The sequence below is a fragment of the Macrosteles quadrilineatus genome, unplaced genomic scaffold (assembly GCF_028750875.1).
Source record: "Macrosteles quadrilineatus isolate MER2022 unplaced genomic scaffold, UCM_ALF_1.0 Scaffold_1__1_contigs__length_201487025, whole genome shotgun sequence".
Taxonomy (NCBI): domain Eukaryota; kingdom Metazoa; phylum Arthropoda; class Insecta; order Hemiptera; family Cicadellidae; genus Macrosteles; species Macrosteles quadrilineatus.
This window is the reverse complement of record NW_026542594.1, coordinates 160,442,317-160,455,403: the sequence shown is the minus strand read 5'-3', so window position 1 is coordinate 160,455,403 and position 13,087 is coordinate 160,442,317. Positions and strand designations below refer to the sequence as shown.

The 13,087-nt window shown below is 32.4% G+C and overlaps 1 protein-coding gene across 3 annotated transcripts in view; it reads left to right on the top strand.

Annotated features, from left to right (window-relative positions):
• LOC128988494 (dipeptidyl peptidase 3) overlaps positions 1-13,087 on the top strand; it is a 34,724-nt gene that overhangs the window by 18,379 nt on the left and 3,258 nt on the right. For all 3 annotated transcript variants that reach the window (XM_054409841.1, XM_054409849.1, XM_054409831.1), the window contains exons 5-13: positions 1,801-1,938; positions 3,187-3,330; positions 3,708-3,838; positions 4,646-4,899; positions 8,816-8,958; positions 9,252-9,371; positions 10,173-10,297; positions 10,648-10,771; positions 11,575-11,745. In XM_054409841.1, coding sequence (XP_054265816.1) covers positions 1,801-1,938; positions 3,187-3,330; positions 3,708-3,838; positions 4,646-4,899; positions 8,816-8,958; positions 9,252-9,371; positions 10,173-10,297; positions 10,648-10,771; positions 11,575-11,745 — 1,350 coding nt within the window. The remainder of the gene's footprint in view (positions 1-1,800; positions 1,939-3,186; positions 3,331-3,707; positions 3,839-4,645; positions 4,900-8,815; positions 8,959-9,251; positions 9,372-10,172; positions 10,298-10,647; positions 10,772-11,574; positions 11,746-13,087) is intronic.

Here is a 13,087-nt window from a genome sequence, read left to right as displayed (position 1 = left end):
GAAACGTAATGTATAATTTAAATGTTCATTCGTTATCTGAGAAAAGGCAAGGTACCTTGCAAGGTACTGTAACTTACTTATGGCAAGGTACTGTAACCTATCTTATCATAAAACAAACAGTTGTGTGTTTATCCGTTAAGTGTTAAACTTTTAATTTTTGTATAAAAAAAATTCCAACAATTGACGTCAACAGGTGAACATATTTTGTTTGGAGACAAGAAAAATCCTATAGGCTAGTCTATTGCAAATAATTTTTTCCATGTTTTTCCCTCGTAGTAAATTGAGATGTGTCACTGAAAATTATGATAAAATAATACGGAACTAATTTCTTGGACCTAATTTTACTTAATAGCAATGTAAGCAATGACTTGTTCAGCTATAAGTTTTTTAAACAAAGTACCAAAAAACTTTTAATTAGTAATGGGTCGGTTGAAGATTTTATCGGTTCAGTTTTTTTTTTTATCGGTTCTCAGTAGTTAGTTTTCCTGTCTCCCCCTTCTATCATTTTTTTTGAATAGGCTAACAACTTTCTCTTTACTCATGCAAATGTAGTACTCTCGTTTAAAATTGTAACTTGCTTAATCTGAGGGCTATTATATTTCAAAGCATCATTAGGTCAGACAACATACCCTAACCTCAATTACGTTATGGTACCTATAGGTACAATTCATAAATTGTCATATTAAAATTCAAGGTTACAATACCAGGTTTTACTCACAAATTATAATGAATTAGGTTATAATGTTGTTGAAAACTGTAATATGATAGGAATTGGAAACACCAGTATTGTTACACAGACGAACACCAGTATTGTCTACAAATTCATATTTAAGAACCCTTGACTTGTTGATGTCTTCACTCATTCAGGATCTAATCTGTTTACATTTGATACTGGGTCAACAATTATATTTATAGAAATGCAACAAAAGATAAGTCAACAGAAGCAATTGAAAGAAGTAGATCAATAATTTATAACAAAATAAGTCATATTCATATAGTAGGGTTGCTTATGTTAATACATTATTAGTAGAATTAACTGTTTGAAACAACAAGTAAAATTACTGAACAATAGTTATAAAATCTTTAAAATAAATAAAAGTGCACATACATTTTAGTCACTAACTTATGAAGAGTTCATTTAAAATGAACATTTACAATTTGAAATTTTAACTTAGCCCTAATACCCCCTAAATGCATTCTCGAATTAGCACATATTTCTCATCAGTTATAATATTTTTTTTTATAAAATTGATAAAAATCTTTTTCTGGGAGTAAAATAAATTTAATCTAAAAATATAATTGGATTAGCACCGAATAAGATTTTTGCCTTTCAGTTTCAAAGTTAACACCAACACATATCAATCAAATTAGTTTATCTCAGGCTCAATTGAATTTTCTTAGTATATTTTACAGCTCTTCCAAAGAATCAAAAGACCTTGGCCTGAACCTGGTTATTTAGGATGGCCTATATAAATTGTTCGAGTAACAAATAATCAGGTTTTAATAGTAGCACCTTTTATGTCCAAAAAGATGAATTCTCAGGTTCAGTTTTTGTTGTTGCAAAAACCGGTGAAAACCAACCGAACCATCCCTACTTTTAATAAACATTTTATAATTTGTATAAAATAGAATTTGTCTTTTTCTTGTCTCAACAGTGTAACTTAGACTTGTAGAAATACTGCTGTGGGGGAAATAGCATTTATTATCGCTTAAATCATTTACATTTTTGTTAAATAACTACTAGCTTTATATTGGATTTATATTAATTAAGTTAATATTATTATGTTACATCTGTTAAAGGGTGTTACTACTTACTTCTCTTCAAACTGCACAATCGAAGATTCTAAAATAGTCAATGCCTACCTCAAAACTATAAACATGGAAGCATACAACTGTCGGACTTTCAAGACCAGTGAGGATGGAAAAACTGTGTATGAGGTATTGTAATGTTTATAATTTAAACTATTGTTTTCCTGGTTATTTTTATATGTTATTGGTTATCATACAGTGTGAACAACTTAACAGTGTCATCAATGGTATCTCAGAAACTATTAGATATAGAAGAAACATTAAATGGCTGTAGTAGGCCTAACTATTTTTTATGACACTAAAAATACAAATTCCATCACAGGGCTGCCACCAGCCATGAAAACCTTGAAAAGAATAAGGCATGGGTTATACATAAATTGCTCGATTGGACCATGAATTTTTGAAAATCTTGAATAATGATTCAACCAATACCATTGCCATATAAAAACATTTCACATTTAAAAACCGTTTTAGTACGATCATAATGAACTTGAAGAGAATACTGTCGAGAGATGAAGTTCCACGCTCAGAAACAATTGCTTATTTCATTCGAGGTCAGATGCTGATATCAGCTGAGCAAATTGTTGTAGTTTGCTTGTTTATGGATATATTTTGATCAGACTTGGTAAATTTATTTTATACTAAGCTATTGATATTTTACAAAGAACACCCTTTATTACCCTCCCTGTACTCAAACCTTAACCTATTCATTAAACTTAATGCGTCACTTAAATATATTTAAGTGAAAATCACATCAGGCGAATGGAAATTTGCTTGGTGTGCAGGTTTGTTGCTGCGGGGTATTTATTTTTATTATGTTGCATTAACATGTAATAATAATTAATATGAAACAAAACGAGTTTTCTATCAATCTCTGCACCAACTTTGACAACAGTTTCGACGCGACTGGGACTGACTGGATGAAAAAACAAACTTGAGTCTAGACGTAAACTCCCGCCGGTCACGTCGTTAAAGCTAGGGCTAGGCATGAGTGTTACGTGTTTTTTAAATGTTTTTAATGTGTGTAAATTATTTGTGGATCTTGACGACCTTCGGAAGAAGTGATAATGTCCTTGAAAAACCTGAAGATGGCTCTGTTATGAGCCGAAACTAGTTGTTTCACAACCACTTGGGATTGTCGACATTACAGGTATTTAAACCACTTTAAAAAAACAAACTATTTTGATTCGTTGTTAGACAAGCTCTGACTCGTTCCTCCTTTCCAACACACACCAAGCGCCAGTGTAGGAGGGCAGGCAGCGCAACATCTGTTGGTTTTTGTCAGACCCAATGTAGGAGCAGCCTCATGGTCGGATATGAGGGGTTCTACTGTACTTATTTTCAGGCTACATACAAGTTGGTTATTTTGTTGATCAGATCAGGCTGGCGTCGGTGCTGACAGGAAGGGATCCCAGCTTCATGCCTGCTGAGACAGAGTTCCAGGGTTGTGTGTTTCGTGTCACCAGAGGCGATTATTCCCCTCTACTCAAGAAAGTTACTGAACACTTGTCAAGTGCAAAGGTGTGTTAGCAAATAGAGCTTAACTGTAATAATATGTTTATGACTAACCTATTAATCTAATCTAACCTTAATGTACATTGCACACTTAAATGTGCTGCAACAATGATATGAATACTAAGTTTCAACTGTGGGAATGCTCTCTTGATGTTATTGTGTCTATTTATCCTGACTATAAATACAAACAATTTAGGTTTTATAATTGTAAGTGTACCTCCTATAAAACTATACGAGATTCTACACGCTGTTTAGTTACTTGAATTTCTGTAATGGTTCACCCCCTCTAACAAAAGTCTATCAAACCTTTTACTCGTGCCACTTATTTTCTTCCTGATTAGAAGTTAAAAAGTAACTAAATAAAATTTTGTTTACTGTTAAAGGAGTATGCTGCAAATTGCACAGAGCGCCATATGCTAGAAGAGTATATTAAAAGTTTCACCACTGGCAGTCTGGATGCACACAAAGATGGTTCTAGACATTGGATCAAAGATAAAGGTCCTATCATTGAAACGTAAGGATTAAGTGCTATTACTATAAACAAAGAAAGGGAGAGTTTAAACCTAAGTTGGTTTTACCCAACATATCCATCTACTAGTTAAGTTTTACTACCAAAATATTAAACTTATTGTTATTACGAGCATTTGTTTTTGTGTGTCTTTAAAAACTGTCAATCCTAACCTTGTAAGTCTCATTATAGAAAGACTATAGTATTCAATTCTAGTTTTTGTGTCCAACCATGTAACATGATTATCACCATTCAACCGTGTTGAACAATCTTGAGTCTTAGACTATAATAGGACTGTTAATCCTAGTTGTTTTTTATGTAACGAATTGCTGTAAGATGTGGTTACAGGGATTTTGTTATAAAAAGATTTTTGATTGACTATCTTAAAAGAAATTGATCCTAAGACCTTTATCTATTCTACTATGGTATTTAAATGGAACCCGTGGATAATTTTAGTGTTTATGGATATAAAAGATGGGTCAGAACAATTTTAATTTTTTATATGTTGTCTTAAACTTTTACTTTGTGCTGTGTGAAGTCATGGCCATGTTTAATGAGTCTAACCTTATTGGAAAATATTAAACTTCATTTGAGATGCTTTGCTGATGTCATGATGCAAAGTTTTTCTGTGAGTTTCTAGCTTAATCTTTCCTTGAACTGTAAATCATTTACACTTCTGTAATATTAAGTTTATTTTTCTGCCCATTTCTAGTTAAACCCGGCAGATGCTTTTTAAATTAGTAAATTTGTGCAACTGTTTCTCTACTTTGCTTGTAGAAGTTTGATAGGTCTAATGTAGTTGTTGAATTTTAGGTACATAGGTTTTATAGAAACATACAGAGACCCTGCTGGCCAACGGGGAGAGTTTGAGGGGTTTGTTGCTATGGTGAACAAAGAGATGTCAAAGAAATTTGTTTCCCTGCTAGAATCAGCTCCTACATTCCTCAAGAAACTTCCTTGGCCCTCAGAATTTGAAAAGGACACATTTTTGAAACCAGATTTCACTTCCTTAGATGTGCTTACATTCTCCGGGTCTGGAATCCCAGCTGGAATTAACATACCTAACTGTAAGCATTGTGCATTGTATTAGTAATTTGCTGATCAATCAACAGAAGTCAAATCAAATCAAATCAAATATGTCTTTATTCATAATATGTACAATTTATGTACAATGAATGGTGTCAGATCTTATTTCTAAGAAATAAAAATAAGTACATTAAAATTAATCTATTTACAAGTATAATACAGAACACCTCTTTTTATTAACAAATCTTACCAACAACTCCATTTATCTTATTTTATTTAAAAACTCATTAATTGAATAACAAGTGTTCTCAATCATGAATGCCTTTAAATTTTTATTGAATTTCTTAATGTTAGTCTCACTTTTCAAACTTTCGGGCAATCTATTAAAGAATTTGGCACCCTTATATGTGGTCTTTTTTTAAAAAAATTCTAATCTATGTGTTTCTAATTTTAAATCATTTTTGTGTCTTGTGTTATAAGTATGATTATGGCCAAGAAAACTAGTATTAGTCATGTTTTGTCTTACATACATAACACATTCATATATATATAAATCAAACACCGACAAAATTCCCAGTTCCCTAAACCTATCCTTTACATGAGCCTTGTTCTTCAAACCTAGCATGATTCTTATACATTTCTTTTGGAGTTTCAATATCTTTTTTAAGTTTTTGTGAGTTGTTGCTCCGTATACACAAATGTTGTATGCCAAATGTGAGTGAACCAAGCTAAAATATATTACTTTTAAAGTGGCTAAATCACAAAATTTAGATAATCTTCTAAGGACATAAATTCCTGAATTCATTTTGCCTTTAACTTTGCTAATATGTTTATTCCAGTTTAAATTGCAATCCACAATTAAACCCAAAAATTTTGCATCAGTTAACTTACTTCTGAAATAATGTTGTCATTTAATTTTATTTCTGTTGAAAACCCATTTTGGTTCTTATTTGTATTAAATTTATAAAGTTTGTTTTATTAAAATTTATCTGTAAGTTTAGGTTTGTCAAAAATGAAACTATGTTATTTAACTCTTCTTCTGAAGATCTTTTAATATGTTCATCGGTTGGTCCTGAAACTTTCAAATTTGAATCATCTGCATACAGAACTACTTTGTTGGCATTCTGATTAACCAATATATCATTAATTCCATTTATGTATATAATAAATAATAATGGGCCTAATATTGACCCCTGTGGGACTCCAAATTTTATGCACTGTGTTTTTGAATTTATTTTTGTTTGTTTTCCGCCAGTTGTAGAAACTATTTCAACAAACTGTTGCCTATCGGTTAGATATGATCTGAACCAATCAAGTGCTTTGCCTTTAATACCAAACTGTGTCAAAATTTTAACCATGGTACCATGACAGACTCTATCAAATGCCTTTTGTAAGTCCATAAATAGTCCAATACATTTTTCACCCCTATCAATGGCATCAATAATGGACTCAATAAATTGAACAGTTGCTGTTTTGGTCGACTTTCCAGCCCTAAATCCATGTTGGTTGCCATTAATTAAGCAGTTACTTTCGAGAAAGTACATTAATCTAGTATAGACAGATTTTTCGTAAATTTTTGAAATTGTGGGTAAAATTGACAGTGGCCTGTAATTTGACGGATTTTTTGGACAATCTTTTTTGTGTATAGGAATAACTTTGCAATTTTAAGTTTTGATGGAAATATACCTGACACAAAAGATGAGTTTATTAAGTGAACTAAGACCTTAACAATAGTTTTATCAACATGTTTAATCACTTTAATAGGCACTTCATCATAACCACTAGCATGTTTGTTTTTTAGATTTTGAATAATGGTTAGTATTTCTTTTTCATCAACTGGTGTTAAATGGAAAGAATTTTTGATATTATTTTTATCTCTTTGACTGCAATTTTCATTGGCAGAACCATAACTATTGCCCGTTAGAGATTCCTTTGTAATATTAATGAAATAATCATTAAAAGTATTAGCTACTTGCAAAGGATCAGTAACAGTGGTATTCTTTTTTTCTAAATGAATTTTTTTTGTATTTAACTTATATGAGCCGGTTTCCTGATGAATTATTTGCCAAACATCTTTACTAATATTTTTCGATCTTAAGATTTTCTGCTTGTAGTAATTTCTTTTGTTATTAATGACATTTTTATGGTAGGTTATGTTTTTTTGTTTAATGATTTTACCTAGCAATTTATTTTTGTTTGATCTATAAGTTAGTGCCAGCTCTGATATTTCTTTCTTTTCTTCTATTAGTGAATTACATATCCACATGTTTCTAGCCTTATACTTTCTAGTTTTAATTTTTGGAAATGATATATTAAAATAATATGTAAAAAGATTAAAAAAACAGTTATATTTTAACTCAACTGGAGCTGCGTACACAGAATACCAATTTTCTGTTTTTCTGAAGCTGTTGTGTACAATATCATTGGCCCATTAAAAAATAACTAATAACAAAGTTATGGAAAATGTCATAAAGTTAACTGAGAGTGTTCACGATAAACATATTGAAATTATGTTTGTTCTCTAAAATTTGAAGATGGATCAGCGCTGAGTTTTGACAATTTGTATTTCAACATCCCTTACCTGTACCAGTGTTGGAAATGTCCCCAATTCCTGTTAAAAACTATGGCTGAAAAACTTCAATTCTCATTTTTGCTGCCCATTCATTAATTTTGGGTGAATAAAATTTATTTGTGGTAATTATTTGAAGATTGATTATTTTTATTGTCAGCTGAAGAGGTGTTTATCAATATTACAAGTATTCATTGTGTGGTACAGTATAAGCTAATTTAACATTGTACTGTTATGTTATCCTGCCAGTTTATGAGATTATTTTGTGCACGTTGGATATCATGTTGTCAGCAATGTTGACGAGTGAATGTGGAATGTTGGCAGAAGACAAAAAAATTCATTAGTGTACTTGGTGAAGGGTTTAAGGAGAAGTAGAATTCTGCCTAATATCTTATGGACAATTATAAAACCGGGAAAAGTATGAGGCAGGAGGTCTATTGTTAAAAAAGATTTATCAACGCCAAGTTGTACAGACATAGACATTCACAGACTTAAGTCAGAAAATTTGAACCTACTTACGTCTAACCTAAATTAGGCCTACACCTTGCGTATTTGCTGTAACTGCAATGCATTGTGGCATTGTGTATGCACATAAAATTGTTTTTTTATTACAGTATTTAAACCCGGTACAACATTTGATTGCTGCTCCTTTGTTATTACATTATATCCTTAGTAAATAACTTCTTGATCAGCATTGTATGTGTTATTAAATTACCTGAAAGCACAAAAAATATGTCAAATAACACTTGTAATAATATATTTTCACTTAAACTGTTTAATAGGTCTGATGATGATTGGAGAGTCCAATCGAAATCGATAACCGCTTACCATCTTTTATATGTATTTACCGTCTTGTGAGTAAACAGTATTAGAGTAAATGTATTATTTCAAGTGTTATTTGATGTATTTTTGTGCTTTCATGTATCCTTAATGTTCTGAACCTATATTTTTCTTGTTAAATTCAATTTACTCTTAGTATTTTCACGTTTTGTTAACTTGGTTTATACAGTTCAAAAGTTGGACTTACGGCTAGCCCATTCTAAATTACCATTACTGCATAATTAATGCTGTACTGTGTACTACTGTTGTGTACTACTATCAATTATTTCATCTTGCTTCTACAGTAACCTTCAGTTTGTAGAAACAGCTTGAGCTCTAGTTACAAAGGTTCACCTTGTAAAAGTTGAGCTATGAAGGTCGTGACTAACATCATTGTCAGAACTCAACACCTCAGTATCTCAAATTTTCAGCTTATCACCTTAAGAACTCGAATCTTTTACTTTTCCCTTTCAGTTTTGAGATATCGTGGTCCTACTGTAATTTACTACAAAATTCAATGATTTTTTGTCATGAAGATATGGGTACTGTATGTCCTAATTACTTTGCAGATGATGAAATACGACAAAATGAAGGATTCAAAAATGTATCTTTGGGAAATGTAATACCTGCAACATTTATGGGAAGGAAATTGTCTTTTCTCAGCCCAGATGATGAAGCATCGCTGGTTAAACATGCTGTGTCATCTTTTGAGGTACGTTGTTGTGTTGTGTTTTGTTTTTTTTTTTAAGAATTATTTTATTTAAGCTTTATATTACCATTTAGTAAGCCTAAAACTTACCCCTTCAACTAGCCCTGGGTTTATAACACAGTCCAAGTATTGCTTGTCTGTGAGTTCTAGTGACTCAACTTTATTTTTACCATGAGTTTGGTCCGAATACAAATTAAATGTCATATTAAATTTTACTAAAATTATCTTGACGTTTAGGAGAAAAAATGTGTTGTTTTAAGTCAAATAAATGTGTAAATACTTTGAACATGTTTCAGGTTCAAGTCGCCCTCCATGAACTGCTGGGCCATGGTAGTGGTAAACTTTTGAGAAAGAGTGGATCTAGTGATTTCAACTTTGACAAAGACAGTCTTATTGATCCCATTACTAATGAAAAGGTGAGTGTGTTTAAACTAATATTTCGCTAACAATAAGCAAAACTTTACGAGCATTATTGTAAATTTCATTATAATTTAATTTCAATTGTTAACTAAAAAGGGTGTCCAGCTGACCTGAAAACTGGGATTTAATTGTTATGTGAGCTTGAATCACAGAATAATTAATTACCAATAGCCTACGGCCAAGCGTCCATTCATTGACAGTGTCCTATCGGTTCTCAAAGGTGTAGTGTGTGTAATAACAAAATCACCTTCGCTTGCTTGCGGGTCCTAAGTGTCACTATGTTCTCGCTGGAGATGCTCACAGATGTAGCTGCAGTTGCGGATGACAATCACAAACTTGTAACATGCTACCGACAGAACCACCAATTCATGTATACTGTAAAAAATCCTAAAAAAACATTGATATAATGATTTTTTCTTATATTAACTCAGTTGTACATCAATGATTGTGCTCTTGTTAGCAAACTTTAATGATGTATATGGTTGCATTAATATTGGAGTTGTTTAGGAAAATACTAATGAGTATAACTATTTAAAAGTATGTGTTCTATCATTGACTATTGGATACGTCAAAGGTTCTATTTAAAACCCAGATAAATTTATATCTTAGGGGTTTTAATTTGTAAAAAATAAAGTTGAAACTGATATGAACAATGTCAAGAGATAGAAATTTGGCTTGGTTACCAAGTTAAACAACTGAAAATCGATGTGAGTGAATATTCAACTTTTTCTATCTGGTAACTGTAACAAGTAAAAGGTCAAACAATTGTTTATTTAAAAGTGAATTTAACGTTGTAGGTGAAGAGCTGGTATGAAGTGGGTGAGACATACGACTCATTGTTCACAACATTGGGCTCGGCCTATGAGGAGTGCAGAGCTGAATGTGTCGGTCTTTACCTCAGTCTCGATAGGGAAGTTCTCAAGTATGTATCTGAGAGAAAATAGACTACAGTACAGTAAGGTTTTAGGTTGAGATCTGGGCCCTGGTTACAATTTATGTTCGATGGGAGCTAAAGCTGTTCAAATATGTAAAAAATTCTCAACTGTAAAATATTAATTTAATTGGGAAACAGTTTGTTATAGTCCAGAAGTATCCTATTGCAGAATATTTAATTTTTAATTTGTTTGAGGAGGTTTTAAAGCAAAACATACTACATTATACTACCTATATTTTAATCATTTGCATAAGGGAAAATAAATTAATTCCTCTTTTTTTATTTTTTTATCCAAGATTTGCAGTTAGAGATGACTACATTAGTTTCAATATTTTCAGAGTCCTTGGCCATGAAGGTGACGATGCAGATGATGTTATTTATGTAAATTGGTTGTCAATGGTCTGGAATGGTGCTAGCAAAGCTCTGGAGATGTATCAGCCAGTAACTAAGACTTGGTTGCAGGTACATATTTCCATATACACTCGAGTAAACTGAACGTTATCTTAATCCGAGCAAGTCTCACAAATATTTTATAAATAATGTCCACTAATGTAAATATACAGGGTGTAGTTAAAGTCCCGCACGGGTTTAATATGTTCTGAACAATAACAGATAAATCAATAAGATTTGGGACGTCAAAACGACACCTAAAAATCTACTTTTTGAAGGAACTATCAGTTCTCTGTCATACCGTGGAGACGTTCATGAGGAGTCAGAAGGAAATCCATTTACAACCTACAAACACAAGTACCTAATGGTTTGTGTGTATAGGAGCATAGGTTGATATGTACGTCGAAGGCCTTTGCTATCAGAATACAATGCCACAAATTTGAACTCAAATGGACAACCGAGTCAAAAATGGCAGCCGCCTTATAGAGGAAAAGAAAACTGCTGTAGTTTGCTTGTTTATAGACACATGTTCATCAAATATGGCAAACTTATTTATTTCATCCTGTACACTTACTATTTTATCAAAATAATACTTTTAAACCTCCCCGTAGCGGAAAACCTAATTACTCGTTAAATCTAATGTCATTTAATGGGGAATAAATTGTTTTTTAATGCCAGTACACACTGAATAGTCAGTATTTAACAATTCAGTTCAACTAAAAATTGAATAATGGGTGTTTTCTTAAATGTTTAGTTAAAAATAAATAGTGAAAAAGATCATTGTGTTTTAATGATGAGATTAGCCTTACAAATTATTTAGTTAAAAATTGCATGGTAAAAATCTCAATCGTGGTGGTGGTTGGTTTATGTTGCAGTCCCATTCGCAGGCCAGGTTTGTGATCCTGCAGGTACTGCTGGAAGCTGGTCAAGGACTCGTCACCGTCACTGAGACTGAACCCAACCAGAACCTGTTGTTGTCCTTAGATCGCTCCAAGATAGCCACAGTAGGCAAGAAAGCTATCGGCGACTTTTTACTCAAGCTACAGGTTAATCCATTCTTACGAATATTAGCTAATTAGTTGTAAAAACTGTAGTTTTTGTAAAATGGAGGCCTTGGAGGGGCTTGGAAAAGTGAAAAGTGTTTGTTTGAATATCTGCTACTAAATCATATTCATATTAAGTAGCTTCAGTCAGTGTATAAATGATCTTTTCCAGTTTTATATTTCATTTAGCAGGTTGCCCTCTCAAGCGCGATATGATTGAGCCATGATTTTGGTCAAACCTTAAAAATAAGTATAGACCAGGAGTGGCTCCAGAGGGTAGGCCAGGTAGGCCCAGGCCTACCGAAAATGTTGGTAAATATTTCAAAGTTATAAATAAATAAAGAAATGTAGTTATATATAAATAAAGGGAATGAAACTTATTATTTTGCATTTAAATTTTAAAACTCCCCCCTTTTGCGGAAAGCCCTTCCAACCTCTCGTACCCCGATCAAACTCCTTCTTGATCCTTGTCAGGCCTACCCAAAAAAAATTTCCTGGAGCCGCCCCTGGTAGACACCCATTCAATTTATAAATTCTTAAAAAAACTGTTTTTATTTTTGTATTCAGGAATTGTCTGTTTTTGATACATCAATTATTTGGATTCAATACCTATTCCAGAATATATGTTATATAATATGTGGTAATTCACTGGTACAATGACTAATGTGCCATACATTGTATTTCGAAACACAGTTTGAACACGATAAGTTTTAGCATTAGGAAGTACAGGAGAATACAGACAAGACGTTTAAACTATTCTTTACACGAAGCTTAATAGCCTATTTTCCCATGTTGGATATAAGTAGACACTCAAGCTGAAATGGTCATTCACTAGTGCCCTCATCCTATACAGATTTATATATATACAGGGTTAGGCAAAAGTCTGGAACCCTCCAATTAACTTTTTAACGCGTTGCAGTAGGAAAACCAAACTTGGCACATATTTTCAACATAAGAAATTGCACTTTTTCATCAAAGTTACAACTTTGCCCCAGCCCCAAAAATGAGGTATTTTGGGGGCAGTCCCAAATTTTCAAATGTAAACACCTATCATGTGATACCTCATTTTAAAGAGTTTCTCAAGACAAATTAAATGGCGCAAACTAGACGTCAATATCGCACCCCTAATCAAAATGGCAGCCATTTTAATTATTTAAGATGAACAAATAAGATAAAGTCTGGACACCTCCAGTTAACTATAAAATTGTTATTATTTGAATACTGATCAAAAGGTGAATTCTCTATTTTAATAAAGGTATGCTGAGTTTAGTTTTCCTCCTATAACCTGTTAAAAAGTTAATAGGGAATATTAAAAAATGACTGCCATTTTGATTAGGGGTGCGAT